Source organism: Chiloscyllium punctatum, chromosome 9 (assembly GCF_047496795.1).
Source record: "Chiloscyllium punctatum isolate Juve2018m chromosome 9, sChiPun1.3, whole genome shotgun sequence".
Taxonomy (NCBI): domain Eukaryota; kingdom Metazoa; phylum Chordata; class Chondrichthyes; order Orectolobiformes; family Hemiscylliidae; genus Chiloscyllium; species Chiloscyllium punctatum.
Genome location: NC_092747.1, coordinates 24,742,801 through 24,759,090, shown reverse-complemented (window position 1 = coordinate 24,759,090; position 16,290 = coordinate 24,742,801). Strand labels below are relative to the sequence as shown.

Here is a 16,290-nt window from a genome sequence, read left to right as displayed (position 1 = left end):
ATTGCTGGAAAAAGCTTAGCAGGTCTGACAGCATCTGTGGACAGTGACTCTTCCTGTAGATTCAGCATTATCAGTCATTGCAAGTTTCTCCAACAAAAGAACATCCCCCACAACTAAATCACAACTGTTTTGCATGCATACCACTGGCACTTTGAATACTAATCATAATTGCAAGGGAAAAAAATAGAGAGAAAACTGAAGTATTGCACAGTTCTGATTAGACATCAAGGACAGCATGTTACTGACAAAATCCGGATACATTGTTTTACGATTAACGTGTCCATTAGAGTTAAAGTAGTTGGTGGTACAGCAATCCAGAGACAGAACATCCCAAGTGCAGGCAAGGATTCTCGGCTGGAAAATATTGAGCAATGTGTAAAGACTTGCAGATGAGGGCAGGTTATTCATGAAGGACACAGTAATCTCATGGAGCTTGACAAGGATGCGAGTGATTGGTTCGATTCACTGCTCGGAACACAATACCGAAGAGTGTTTAAAAATTGAATCGTCAAGATAATTAAGACATGAGTTGGGATTTCAGCAGTAGTGGGAGAGGTGTTGGAGAGTAGGTCAGGAACGAACACAACATCAGACCAGGAAGAATGGTTAAAGCTTATTTCAGAATGTAACTGTTGGTAAGGAATTTTAAAAAGGAGTCTTAGTCCTGTGTTCAGCAGCATAAATCATAGAATCCCTACAGTGTGGAAGCAAGCCAGGTAGCCTATTGAGTCCACACCAACCCTCCAAAGAACATCCAAGCTAGACCCGCTCCCCCTACCCTATCCCTTTAACCCTGCATTTTCCAATGACTAATCTACCTAGCCTGCACATCCCTGGGTACTATGGGCAACTTAGCATAGCCAATCCACCTGACCTGCACATCTTTAGACTGTGTGAGGAAATTGGAGCACCGGAGGAATTCACATAGACACAGGAAGAACCTGCAGATTTCACGCAGACAGTCGCTTGAGGGTAGAATCGAATCCAGGTCTCCTATCCTGTGAGGCAACGCTGCTGGTCACTGTGCCATTTTGTCTAAAGGATGTTAGTTAGTTGGTTGCACTTAAAGTTTCAATCTACCAACATGTACAATATGTAAAGGCAATTACTTAAAAAGACTTTGATTATGGTGAGGTCAAGCCTTCCCTCCTACACTTTATGAAACAGCAAGTTTTCTCGTTCATCCTAAAATTACTATGAGGCACATCACTATCTTATCTGGTTGCCACAAACATGATTCTGACTGTGGAGACTTCTGCCTCAAATAACAAATCTCTTCACCCATGGGCAACTCCAACATTTTAATCAGAGAGTGATCTGGAATTTCATGAAATTCAATTAGGTGTTTGTGGAAATGAAAACAGTGGCTTAGTTTTTGTCAATTTTAAGCTGAAGGAAATTTCACCTGGTGCATTCCTTGAACTCAGACAAGTAGTCCATAAATATAGAAGATTACCCATGGTTGTGGACTGTATTGTTAACGAATAACATGTAAATGATGAATGGTGAATGATAGAGGAGCAATGATTGAGCTTTGGTGAACAACACAGATGACCCAAGAGATATCGATGATAATACTATTGAAAGGTATTGTAAGGTATGTCCAATACAAAACTATAATGAATCCAATTAATAGATGACAATTAATACAGTGTCTAACAGAATGAATATGTTGAGATGTTTCACAGAGATATTTTTCTTAATTTGTTTTATGGGGGAGTCGGCAACACAGATGAGGCCAGCATTTATTGCCTGTTGCTGAATACCTCATGGTATCTGCCTACCTGAACTGCTGTATCCCTTGAGGTGTTAGGGACATCTAGTGCTGTTAGTAAGGGAGTTCTTGGATTTTGATTGTGAATGTGAAGGCACGGTGATATAGTTCCAAGTCAGGATGATGTGTGACTCGAAGCTGAATGTGCAGGTGGTGGTGACTGCTGTTGTCCTTCTAAAATGAGAGTTTGGTAGGTGATATCAAAGGAGCCTTGGTGAGTTGCTGCAGTGAATCTTGTCGGTGGCATATATTGTGCTACCACTGTGCATTGCTGATGGAGGAAATGAATGTCAGCTGTGGTTGATGGAATCAATTGGGCTGCTTTGTCCTGGATGGTATTGAGCTTCTAAATGTTATTAGAGCTGCACTTGTCCAGACAAGTGGAGAATATTCTATCACATGCCTGACTTATGCCTTGTAGATGGTGGTCATACTTTGGGGAGGTGAGTTATTCACTACAGGATTCCTAACCTCTAACCTATTCTTGTAGGCACTATGTTTGTATGCCTGGTGCAGTTCAGTTTATAGTCAATGACAACTACCAGGAAAGTGACAGTGAGGGATTCAGTGACATTAATGCCATTGAACATCAATGGCAGATGATTAGATTCCTGCTATTTGACATGGTCTTTGCCTGGCATTTGTGTAGTGTGAATCTTGCTTATGGCTTATCAGCCCTAGCTTGGACATGGTCAGGTTTGCAACATTTGGACACAAGATACTTCAAAATCTGAAGAGTCAAGAATGATGCTAAAAGTTGTGCAATCATCAGTGAACATCTTCACTTCTGACCTTATGATGACAAGAAGGCGATTGATGAAGCAACTGAAGATTGTTGGTCTAGGACAGCACCCTAAGGAACTCCTACACTGGAGCTGAGATAACTGATTTCCAACAACCATAAGCATCTTCCTTTCTGATAGCTATGACTAACTAGCAGATTGCGTTCCCCAAGATTCACACTGATTACAGTTTTGCTAGGTCTCCATGATGCCACACCCAGTCAAGTTCGATCTTGATGTGAAGGGCAGGGACTCCCATTACACCTCTTTTGTCCATGTTTTGATCAAGCTTATAATGAGGTCAGCATCTGAGCCCTCGTGAAACTCAAAATGGACATCCATGACCAGGTTATAACTGAGCAAGTGGAGTTTGATAGCAATGTTGATTATACTTCCACTGTTCTACTGAGGATTCAGTGTAGACAGATGGGCCGGTAATTGGTCAGGTTGGATGCGTCTTGCTTTTTGTGTACAGGACATACTTTAGCAATTTTCCACACTGTCGGGCAGATGCCAGTGTCATAATTGTCCTGGCAAAGCTTGACTAGGGGAGCGATAAATTCTGGAGCACAAGTCTTCATTCCCATTGCTGGAATGCTGTCAGGATCAATAGCCTTTGGAGTATCCAATGTCTTCAGCTGTTTCTTCATACCATGGGGAGTCAATTAAATTGGCTGAAGACTGTCATCTGATACTGAGCATCACAGAAGAAGGCCGCGATGGATTGTGCACTCTGCACGTCTGGCTGAAGATTGTTACAAATCCTGCAGCTTTATCTATTGCTGATGACCTGGGCTCCTCCATCTTTGAGGATGGTGAGACGTGTGGAACCCTCCTCACTGGTTTGTTATTTAATTGTCTAGTTATTCCCCCACCATTCACGACTGGACGCAGCAGGACTGCAGGGCTTAGGTTTGATTTGTCGGTTGTGGAATTGTTTAGACCAGTCTGCTACATGCTGTTTCTGTTGTTTGTTACATCAGGTGATGTTTGGGAACAGCTAAGATTGAGCCATTAGGAAGTTTATATTCACCCACAAAGATGGGCAAAGGGGGGATATGAGATAGCTTTGACAAGTTGGGTTAAGGAAAATCCAAAGGGATTTTATAAATACATTAAGGACAAAAGGACGAGTTGAACCAAAGAGCCTGTTTCCATGCTGTACATCTCTATGACTATATGTACAAGATAAATAAGCATTAGCATTATTTGTCCATCTCTGATCCAAAATGAAGGAAGTCCTCAGCTCTTTAACAGGAATATTCTGATATGGATTTAATGTATGTAGTGAGGAAAACAACTGCCTCATTAATTGTTACAGGTGATATGAATAAGACTCATTTCAAATCCACACAAAATGTTTGGTAGCAATCTGTCCCTGATATCTGTTTTCCCAACTGTCATAAGGAGAATCAATAGACCGTAAGATCATAGACATAGGAGCATAGGAGCATAAGTAGGCTGCTCAGTCCATCAAATCTGCTCGACCATTCAATGACATAATGGCTGATCTAATCATCCTCAACACCTTTTTCCTACCTTTTCCCCATTACCCTTCACTCCCTCACTAATTAAGAATCTGTCTATCTCAGCCTTGAAGACACCCAAACACCCAGCCTCAACTCCTTTTGTGGCAAAAAATTCCTCAAATTCACAATGCTCTGAGAGAAGAAATTCTTTATCGTCTAGGATGTTGTTAAATTGATGCATATTAGCATTTCTGATCAAAGTTCAGTATTTCCAGTGTTAAGTCAAAGGCAGTTTCAAATCATACATGACTTTAAATCAAATATGCAAATATATCTAAGGTGAAGAATGCTTTCCATAATTCAAGGTTTCACTATTTGTAACATATTTCATGGACACAAACATTGTAAGATTTCGGATATTGATATTATGGCTCAGCACATTTGAGGTAATCCTACTTTCTTTGGTGCACCTCTGGGATATGGCATGAATTATCTGGTTTTAACTATAATCTCAGTTGTCCATTGTCTGAAAACCTGCCATATTGAAGAGAGTGGATCTGTAGAAGGTAATATATAGTCTCTTTAGTAATAGTTTTCACTGCTTCAGGTAACATGAAAGATTTAACAGAAAATGCACATTGACTGGGTGTAGAAATTTGCTGATGCCATGTCTGTTTTCCAGGCATAAAGTGGACCAAAGTGTCAGACTGGTGGGCAGAATATGCCATTCACCATACCAATACAGGCATTGGACAGAAAGGTGACAAGGACTACACAGTAATCACAGAAACTGGTCAGATTCTTAGCAGAAAGTTAGTGTATGTAAATTTCTTTATGACAATTGCCTTGCCATGTAACCTAAACCTTTAGTTACTCTTCCCACTTTTGTGCATTTTAATTAACAGAGTAGATTTGTAATTAATTATACGAACCCCTGGAGGAAACGCATAGAATAAAATAGCATCATTTCCTTTCTTTTTATTTGTAGGAAGCCTTGGGCATAAGGCAAACCAATCCAGCAACTGTGTAGAAGACACCTGCAAAATGAGCCATATCTTTATTGGTCAATGTCAGCATGTGCTGCAGCTGTCACTATTATAAGGGCAATCCCTCTAACCAATCTCACTCAGGATGTTTTTAATGCTATTCAATGTCTTAAAATGACACATAATTTATTGGAATTGGTATAATTTTCAACTTGGAGTATTCAAAGTCTTTATTCATTCAGCAAATAAATCAGAGCAGACATGCAGATTTCATATCCAATAAGCACCAATTAGCACTCGTTGGTCCAACTTTTTACAAGTTAGAAGGTTATGGGTTCAAGTCTTGCTCCAGTGACCTAAGCTCAAACTCCAGGCTACCAACCTAGGGTAGTGCTGACAAGGGTCTGCACTGTTAAACATGCTGTCTTTTGAATGAGGCATTATACCAAGGCTCCCTTCGCAATTACCTCTCACCTGCAGGCATCCATCACTTTCCCACCTACCAAGAGGATGGTGCCAAGTTGGAGGGTTGGATCTGGGATAAGGTGGAGATGAGGGGAGATGAGGAAACAGGTGAATCGACATTTCAGAGAACATCTCTGGGACACACAAACTAAACAACTCCACCGCCCTGTGGCTAAACACTTCAACTCCCCCTCCCTTTCTGCCAAGAACATGCGGGTCCTGGGTCTCCACCACCACCAACGTGTAGCTACCCAAGCCTGGAGGAGGAATGTCTCATCTTCCGCCTTTGAACCCCCAACTATATGGGATCAATGTGGATTTCACCAGTTTCCTCATCTTCCTTCCCCCACCTTACTCCAGATCCAACTCTCCAACTTGGCACTGCCCTCTTGAACTGTCCTACCTGTCCATCTTCCTTCCCACCTATCTGCTCCATCCTTCACTCCTACCCATCACCATCACCCCCCACCTTCATCTACCTATTGCATTCCCAGCCGCTTGCCCCCAGCTCCACTCACTCCCATTTATCTCTCAGCACCCCTGGTCCCCCCACCCCCCACATTCCTGATGAAGAGCTTATGCTCAAAACATCAATTCTCCTTCTCCTTGGATGCTGCCTGACCTGCTGTGCTTTTCCAGCACCACACTTTTTGACTCTGATCTCCAGCGTCTGCAGTCCTCACTTTCGACCCCCAGCCCCAACCCCTGCCATTTATCTCCCAGTACTCTTGGGCCCCCTCCACATTCCTGATGAAGAGATTATGTTCTAACAATCGACTCTCCTGCTCCTTGGGCGCTGCCTGACCTGCTGTGCTTTTCCAGCGCTGCACTTTTCGACCCCCTCATTCACCGAGCCTCCCCCTCGTGTGAAAGTAAAGGATTGTATGGCACTGTTTGAACAAGAGCTGGGTTAATGTTCATTGATTAATTCATTCTGGTGTCTTGTGCATTCTCAATGTTAATGTTCTAGTTAGAATTTACCCACCAATCAAAATTATTAAAACAGATTATCTAAATGGCTGGTGGTGGGAGCTTGCTGAGAGGTGTAAATTAGCACTGCCACAGAGTTTAATTATCTATAACATGCTCCAAAACATTCCGAGGTCATGAAAAGTGCTGCATAAATGTATGACAGATTTTATTATTCATAAGTAAACTGAACTTGAAGTATTTATTGACAATAAAAAGTGTTACCATTATAAACAGCCTACTTTCAGGCCACACAAAAAAAACAAAGCCCTCTAAGGAATTTGAAGAACAATTGGAATCAGACCAGAAGTTAAACAAAAGTATTGTAAATTAAAACTATTTGGGGATTGAGCTTGAAATGCTCATGTATGTTTGAACCAAGTTTTAACTCTGGATGAGAAAGGAAAATACATCAAGCTGAATTAACTGAAAAGAAAAGGTTCAGAATGAACAAAATCCTGGCGAGAACAGACATAAATCATCCTGAGTATCAACTATATCACAAATATTTAGTGTGGGGAATTGGCCAAGAACTTTTATGTCAGTTCTAAACCCTAAAATGTGGATACAGTTGCAGCATCTACGTTCTGTTTTGTAAATCTCATGGATAAACAATAATCAAAACAAAACATCATTTAAATCACTTAACTGCTGCTCGAGATTCTGCACCAATTTTAAATAATAATTCATGCATGTGAATTAGTTTTGAATGGGGTAGAATGGAGTGCAGAATATTGTTTAGTTTGAATTGGACACCACCGTGTAACATTTTTTAAAAAATAAGCAAGTGTCTTGTTGCCGTGAGATTTTCAATACAACTTTAGCTTCAGAGAAGAACTACTGAAAATTGGATATAATATATGACGGCTGCCTGCTAGACTGAAAAACATAAACTTAACGAGCATTGAAAGATGGAAGTTGCTGTGTAGGGGGGAAAACATGAATGAAATCTGATCGAAATTGAATTAATTGCACAGGCGATTTTTAAAAATCTATTTCTAATACAGGGTACAAAAAATGCAAAGCACTTTTACAAATAGATTGAACTCAGAGCGATTTACAGTCCTACCGTTTCAGGTCGTCCATTCTGTAGATCTCGTTTTCAATGTAAGTCTGTAAATGTTGCAGAAGCACCTTTTCCACGGCGATTTCCTGCTGGATGTTGAGGAGGGAGGTGTACAGGTCTCCCCGAGTGGATGACAGCGAGGGGCAGTTCACCAGACACAGTAACAGGGAACTCAGCCACGGTAGCATTTTGTAAAGCTCTCCGGACACTCCTCAGGCAGACTTGACTACTTTCCACTGTGAAAGTCAACGTCTGCACGAGTGCTCTCTGTGATGGAAAGTGCTCGTTTTACAAAAGAGTAGGGACTGTATTTCCAGAGCATTTCAGAGACAAAATCGACGCTCCCCTTAACCCAGGATTCATATTCTGTGCGTTCCAATGAAATGGGTCATTTTGTTTTGCTTGTTACTGCTGGACAGTGCCGCTGTATCAGCTGAGGAATGGGGAGGGGATGTTGTCTCACTGGTGTCTGAATGGTTTGTTGGCTCAGACTTCTCAACAAGCGCCAAGGGGCCGTGATGAATGATGTGCTGCCTTTATAGGGAATTCATCGAGCTCCTGCGAGGCCAGACTTTACTATTTCTGCGGTAGGGCAGATTTCTGAATCTGCCCGCCACTCTCAAGAGGCGAAAGAGAACTCGCCTCATGGCATTTTATTGTCCCCAGCCCCAAAGTGAGAGTTTTAAAAACTCATTGCCGTAATTATACATTGTACTTTACTACCCTGAGATTGAAATGTGGAGGCAAACTGACTGTCGAGATCATTATTTTCATAAAAAGTGTTGATTTTGCATCTTGGATTACTCCTGATGTGATTTACACCCTCTGCAACCCTTAACATGATTCATGCAGTTGCAATTTGGATTTATTACCAAACAAACATTGTATATCAATTACTTCCAGAATCTCTTTCTTGTGGTTCACTTTTTTTGGGAAAAGTTTTTTTTGAGTGTGACAGGGGTAAGGATAGATGTGCTGTCCTTATAAAGTTGATTGCTGGATGTCCTTTTCTTTGAACGCCTCCAGTCCTAGTGGTGATGGCGCCCTCACTGGCAAGAGGTAGAATTGCAGGCTTCTCATTCCTCTCAGTGAAGGAGAGGGACGTGTTCATTAGAGGACAATTCCTCTCTCAGTCGTTATCCATCTCTCCTTGGGGTAGAAAGTGAGGACTGCAGATGCTGGAGATCAGAGCTGATAATGTGTTGCTGCAAAAGCGCAGCAGGTCAGGCAGTATCCAAGGAGCAGGAGAATCGACATTTCGGGCATGAGCCCTTCTTCAGGAATGAGGAAAGTGTGTCCAGCAGGCTAAGATAAAAGGTAGGGAGGAGAGACTTGGGGGAGGGGCGTTGGAAATGCTATAGGTGGAAGGAGGTTAAGGTGAGGGTGATAGGCCGGAGTGGGGGTGGGGGTGGAGAGGTCAGGAAGAAGATTACAGGTTAGAAAGGTGGTGCTGAGTTCGAGGGTTGGGACTGAGACAAGGTGGGGGGAGGGGAAAGGAGGAAACTGGAGAAATCTGAGTTCATCCTTTGTGGTTGGAGGGTTCCTAGGCGGAAGAACCAACCAACCCAACCACCCTGTGGCTCAACACTTCAACTCCCCCTCCCACTCCATCAAGGACATGCAGGTCCTTGAACTCCTCCATCGCCAGACCATTGCAACACGACGGCTGGAGGAAGAGCGCCTCATCTTCCACCTAGGAACCCTCCAACCACAAGGGATGAACTCAGGTTTCTCCAGTTTCCTCATTTCCCCTCCCCCCACCTTGTCTGAGTCAAACCCCTCGAACTCAGCACCACCTTCCTAACCTGCAATCTTCTTCCGACGTCTCCGCCCCCACACCCACTCCAGCCTATCACCCTCACCTTAACCTCCTTCCACCTATCGCATTCCCAACGCCCCTCCCCCAAGTCCCACCTCCCTACCTTTTATCTTAGCCTGCTGGACACACGTTCCTCATTCCTGAAGAAGGGCTCATGCCCGAAATGTCAATTCTCCTGCTCCTTGGATGCTGCCTGACCTGCTGTGCTTTTCCAGCAACACATTATCAGCATCCATCTCTCCTCTTATATAATAGCAGTATGACTGTACTGTAAATACACCTTTAACGACCTCATATTGATATACCTGATAGTAAGCACCTGGTTCTATTTATAGAGCAATAGTTTTAATTTTTGTGGCTAGCAATTAAAAAATGGGTTGACATTGTTCTGACTCCCTGATTTTTTTTCACCCATTCACAGGATGAGGGTGTCCCTGGATAACCAGCATTTATTGCCCATCCCAGTGGGCAGTTAAGAGTCAACCACATTGCTGTGGGTCTGGAGTCACATGTCAGCCCACTCCAGGTAAGAACAGCAGTTTCCTTCCCTAAAGGACATTTGTGATTGTGGGAGTAGAAGCAAGGGACAGGTAGAAAGGGCAATGTTGGGCATGGAAAGGCCATGGTCAGCAAGAGAGCTGGGAGTCAGATGAGGAGAAACTTCTTTACTCAAGAGAGTTGTTAAGATTTGGAATGTGATGCGTGGGAGAGTGATGGAGATGAATTCCATAAGAGGGTTCAAAAGAGAGCTGGATATGTAATTGAAAGTGATGAATTTAGAGGGCTATGGAGACAAGGCTGGAGAATGGGATTGGCTGGATAGCTCTTTATGGAGAGGAAAAGACAAATGGCCTGCTTGTGCACGTTAAATTCTGTGATTCAATGAGTATATGGTTTTCTGAGGGTGGCTTAAGATGTGGATTGTTTGCCCATGGCATGGAGGTGGACGGACAACTTACACCAAATAGGGTCCTTCTTGAAGCACCTATGGCATTTTCCCCATTGCAGAGTGGCTCCATGCCTTGTGCACAGGTTGTCCACTCAATCAAGGTCACTTACCTGCAGTAGACCAAGTGACAATCAGTGCTGCAGGCCCAAATGGTGCTTCTGAGGGATCTTCTCCTCCAATCCCCTCTATGTTGAGGTAGCCTGGTGATCCTCTTCCTGTGTCAGCAGTATCTAATCCTCCTCATGGACACAGCAAGACTCTTCTGTTGCCTTCCCTGTAATTGGGTCTGCAGGATCCCGACCCAATGAGCAAGGTCAGTGAGCAAGGAATTGGCCAATTAGAAGGCTGTTTCTGGATGTATTATAAGTATCTTAATGTCAGCAAGTAAAGGATCCACATTTGTTCCTGACATACTGAAAACATAAACAGTAAACTCAACCAATCTGTTAGGGGAGAAATGCTCGGTGATTTGGCACAATATTTCTTTGTTTTACAGGCTACAGTGTGCAACAATAAATAGGCTATTATTAGTCATTTTGGACTCTGTAGTCCTACAAACATCGACTTGCTCCAATATTTCAATGTTCATTAGTATGACATTAATATCCAAAAGATATTGGCCGATCTCTCCATTCTGTTCCCATGCTCAGCTGGGACCTGGGTTGATGATGCTACATTTATGCATGGGAGAGATTGAGTTTTCAAAATATCCTGATTTCCAAGTAATATCTGTGTATAGTTTTGTATGACGGTTTTACAAGGTCTTTAGGCTACAACCTGAACTGATTACTTAAGGGGTTGGTTTAACTGAGATGGTTGGTTTAAGGTACAGGGTAATACCAACAGTATGAGTTCAAGTCTGACATTGACTGACTTGCCTGAGGCATGGTGACCCTTAGATTAAACCACCACCAGTTGTCTGTTTCTACTGAGACAGCAGCCCTATGATCTGATCCCATTGCCTTTTTAATTAGCCACCATGTAAACAGGCATTAAATGGTGAACTGATATTTCTTAGTCACTAAGTGGTAGAAAGCACAGTACAACATATAAGCAATAATTAAAGGAGTTCGACTGAAAGCTGTTGTATGGAGACTATAGTGAGTTGATGCAATGAGGGCCATACCTTCACCCAGCCAAGCAAATGTCCTGCACAGTGACAACCTTTCACCTCTGCTCTCTTCATTCAAGGCAGTTTACCTGAGCTGGGAAAATTGCCACTTTAAAGCTCCTTCTACCACACAGTCAGACACACACAATACTGAAACAAAAACAGAAATTGCTGGAAAAGCTCTGTAAGGCTGGCAGCATCTGTGGAGAGAAATCAGAGTTAACATTTTGGGTTGAGTGACCCTTTCTCAGAACTCAGCGCTTTCTCAGTTCTGAGGATGGGTCACCCAACCTGAAACATTTACTCTGATTTCTCTCCATATAATGCTGCCAAATCTGCTGAGCTTTTCCAGTACTTTCTGTTTTTGTTTCTGATTTACAGCATTCACAAGTTTTATGGTTTTTACATACAATACTGACCTCAGCTTTCTTCCCTCTCATCACCAGGGCAGCAGAAGCAACCATCAAAGGATAATTCTTACTGCAAATTCTTCCTGGCCCTTCTTCAATCTTTGAAAGTCAGAATAGTTAAGGACAGTCCAACTGGGGAGACTCAAAGTCCAAAAGATAATGTTTGCTCTCCCCTCCCAGATATCTTTCCTAACTCCATGATCTGCTCTTCCTTCTTGTCTGACTTCAGTTTTACTTGGCTTTGTTGCTTCTACCTCAGATCTTTCTCCCATGTCTAAGCAGCTCAATATTGTTAGTCAACGGATAAACACAATCTTGAGGAATGTAATCGATGGTAGGGGGTAACATTGCTTCAATTAGATCAAAGACCTTTATTAGTGTTGTTGTGGGTAAAACACCACAAGTTTCTTTTAATTCGGCTACTTATGAAGAAATCTCACAGACACTCAACTACTGAAACAATGATTTAAATTTTATTGCATGTAGCAACCAAAGACTCCTCAAGTAGGCAAGTTAAGCCTCACAACTCAACTTACCAATACTTGATTGATGATGGAGCTTCACCATGACTTCATCAACAATGTTTGTCTCCGAATGTGTCCAGGGCTTGATCCTTGATCCTTGTTCTCCAGAGTTTTGCTGAAGGGGAAATTCTAATGTTGGATTCTTATACAGATTTTCATTCTTCAGGTCTCTGTGGGATATTATTAATGACCTTTTTTAAAGATCTTTCATCCAAATTACTGCAGTCTACGGCTTACTTTCTTATCAGAAGTAGCTTCTTTGTTCCATGTTATATTTGGCATTGACTGTCTGTTTGAAGACACAGCTTTCCCCTGTAGTAATAAAGCAGCCAGTTAGTAAACAGATGGCAAATAGTTTTGATCATGTAGCTTCAACTCTTGCTTTTCCCAGGCATAGCTAATTGTTTTCAATTCCTATATAAGTTTATTGCCCCTTAATAGTTTATTCCAGAGTTGTTGCTGCTTCTCTCTGTGCATAACAGTTTAGCTTTGCTGATTCATTCAATCCATGAACAGTTATTAAAGTTCTGAAGTTTATAATATCACAGTGTATCAATGTTGTCACTCATGGTGTTGAATTTATTCCATCATATTCTGTACTGGGATGAATGCAAGTTCATTGTGTCCTTATAATCTTGCCCACTGGTATCTTTATGAGGTGACTCATTGGAATAATGGAAACATCTGGAAAATAATCTGAATAGGGAACTATTGGCAGCTGTTATAGAGTCACAGAGTCAGAGAGTTATAGAGCACAGAAACAGACCCTTCGATCCAACTCATCCATGCCAACCAGAGATCCTAAACTGATCTAGTCCCATTTGCCAGCATTTGGCCCAAATCCCTCCAAACCCTTCCTATTCATGTACCCATCCAAATGCTTTTTAAATATTGAAATTGTACCCACCTCCTCTGACCGCTCGTTCCACACAGGCACCACCCTCAGTGTGAAAATGTTGCCCTTTTTAAATCTTTCCCTTCCTCTCATGGACAGCACAGTGACCTGTTCTGCAGGGATCAGTGCTAGGTCCACTGTTGTTTATCATTTATATAAATTATTTGGTTGAGAATTTAGGACACATGGTGATTAGCACTACTGCCTCACAGTATCAGGGGACCTGTGTTCAATTCCCCCTCCAGGTGACTGTCTGTGTGGCGTTTGCACATTTTCCCCATGTCTGTGTGGGATTCCTTTGGGAGCTCTGGTTTCCTCCCACAGCCCAAAAATGTGTAGCTTAGATAGATTAGCCATGGGATGCTCTTTAGAAGGTTGGTGTGGATTCAATGGGCTGAATGGCTTGCTTCGACACCGTAGAGATTCTATGATTCCCACCTTAACTCTATGCCTTCTAGTTTTGGACTCCCCTATCTGGGGACAAAAAACTTGGCCATTCACTCTGTCCATGACCCTAATGATTTTATAAACCTCTATAAGGTCAACCCCCAGCCTTCGACCCTCCAGGGAAAACAACCCCAGCCTATTCAACTCTTCTTATCATTCAAACCTTCCAATTCAGGCAGCATCCTTCTAAATCATTTCTGAACCCTTTCAAGTTTAATAACATCTTTCCTTTAGCAAGGAGGCCAGAATTGAATGCAATATTCTAAAAGTGACATACAGCTGCAACATGATATCCCAACTTCTTAATGCCTATAATAGCAGTTTATTATTATTATTTGTTAAACAAAAGCTCGTGAAGAAATTGTGGGCTCCGAGCAGAGATATTTGTATCATTTACAGCCAAGGGTGAGGGACAGAGGATTGGAGGGTGACTAATGTTGTGCCTTTATTTAAGAAAAGCTGTAAGAAAAACCTGGCAACTCTAAACCATTGAGTCTAACATCAATGGTGGATCAGTTATTGGGGGGGATTCTGAGAGATAGGATTTACATGTGTTACGGACCAGGCCAGACCCCTCAAAACATTTCAAGAAGATGGCCCAGACCCTAACTTTGCTATTTGATTTAAGCAAGTGTATAGTAGATATTCCAAAGAACAAAGAAACTTTACAGCCCAGGAACAAGCCATTCGGCCCTCCATGCCTGAGCCAATCCAAATCTACTGTCTAAACCAGGAGAGAATCAATTGGCCAGACTACTTAGTTTTAAACAAAACAGAATTTATTTACAAGATTATTGAATGAAACAAAGAACAGAAAACAGAATATCGAATAACTTATCCTATCTGAAAACCCAACAGACTATCCCAACTTAATGATGCTGTTCCAAAAATACTTGTAACAATCCCCATAAACATTCCTTGGCATAAAAGATAAAATGAAACACAAGTTCTTACAGGAATGAAGTCAAAGAGAGAGAGAGAGAGAGAGAGAGAAAGGGTCCAGCAGCCTTTCCTCACACATACAGCGCTGCATTAAAACAAAACCAGCGATTTACTGAGCTGTGAGAACTGGCCACTTCCCTTTCATTATACAAGTGCTGTTTTAAAACTTGAAAGCCTTCTGCCTGAGGCAGTATCTGTTATCGCTAAACAAATTGGCCCTAAAATCTATTCAAACTTAGATTTTGTAGAACCTGTGTCATTTACAACCTGTCTGAAAGAAACCAAGGACAGTGTAACATTGTTAAAGGAACAGCTTCATCACACATGCATTTGGAGACAGAAGGAACGATTAGGAATAGTCAGCATGGCTTTGTGTGTGGGAAATCGTGTCTCTCAAACTTCATTGGGTTTTTTAAGGACATGACCAAAAAGGTAGATGAAGACAGAGCTGTAGACATTGACAACATGGATTTCAATAAAGCCTTTGACAAGGTTCTGCATGGTAGACTGCTTAGTAAAGTTAGATCACAGAGGATACAGGGAGAGCTTACCAATTGGATGCAAAATTTGCTTAACGCAGAAGACAGAGGGTGGTGGAGGAGGGGCTTTTTTCAGACTGGAGGCCTGTGACCAGCAGTGTTCTGCAGGGATCAGTGCTGGATCCACTGTTGTTTTTTATTTATATAAAAATTTATGTGATTTGGATGAGAAGTTAGTACTCATGGTTAGTAAATTTGCAGATGACACCAAGGTTGGTGGTATAGTCAACAGTGAAGGTGGTTATCTAAGATTACAAAGGGACCTTGATCCATTGGGCCAGTGTACAGAGGAATGATAGATGAAATTCAATTTGATAAATGCGAAGTATTGTATTTCGGTAAAATGCATAAGGGCAAGACTTGTACAGTTAATGGTAGTGTTGTTGAACAGAGAGACCTCGGAGTTCAGATACATAGCTCTTTTAAAATTTTGTCAAGGGGAGAAAAGGTTGGTTAAGGCGGCATTTAGCATGCTTGTCTTCATTATGCAGACCATTGAGCATAGGAATTATGACATCATGTTGAGGTTGTACAGGACATTGGTGAGACCACGTTTGGAGTAATGTGCACATTTCTGGGTGCTCTGCTATAGGAAGGATATGATCAAATTGAGGAGAGTTCAGAAGAGATTTATAAGAATGTTGCCAGGACTAGAGGGTTTGAGTTATAAGGGGAGAGGCTGGATAGGCTGCATCTTTTTTCAATGGAGCATTGAAAGTTGAGGGGTGACCTTAGAGAGGTTTATAAACTCATGAGGGGTGTAGATAAATGTTATGGACCTAACCAAACCCCCTCAAAATATTTTAAGAAGTTAGCCTTGACCCTAACTTTTTCTTTTTTTAAAGGCAAATGTAAAATACAGAGGTGGAACAAGTGGAGAGTGTCAAGCTCCTGGAAGGGGTCATCCACAACAAGCTATTTTGGCCTCTTCATGTGGACGCACTGATTACAAAGGCCCAACAACGTCTCTTCTTCCTCAGGCAGCTGAGTAAATTTGCCATAACAGTGAATACCTTTGCTAACTTTTATAGGTGCGCCACTGAGAGCATTCTGTCTGGATGTAACACTACCTGGTATGGCAACTATACCATTCAAGATCAGAGGCAGTAGCAGAGTGTGGTGAACTCGGCTCAGACAATCACA

General features: G+C 42.1%; 1 protein-coding gene and 1 long non-coding RNA gene across 2 annotated transcripts in view; one reads left to right on the top strand and one right to left on the bottom strand.

Moving 5' to 3' along the window:
• The window catches only part of p4ha3 (prolyl 4-hydroxylase, alpha polypeptide III), an 80,730-nt gene extending 72,640 nt beyond the window's left edge, over positions 1–8,090 (bottom strand). Inside the window, exon 1 of the mRNA XM_072577055.1 lies at positions 7,515–8,090. Coding sequence (XP_072433156.1) covers positions 7,515–7,699 — 185 coding nt within the window. The 5' untranslated portion in view covers positions 7,700–8,090. The remainder of the gene's footprint in view (positions 1–7,514) is intronic.
• Positions 8,071–16,026, top strand: LOC140481214 (uncharacterized). Its single transcript, XR_011961481.1, has 3 exons — positions 8,071–8,184; positions 9,752–9,856; positions 15,993–16,026. It is a non-coding gene; the product is annotated as an uncharacterized lncRNA (long non-coding RNA).
• Positions 16,027–16,290: the final 264 nt, after the last annotated feature.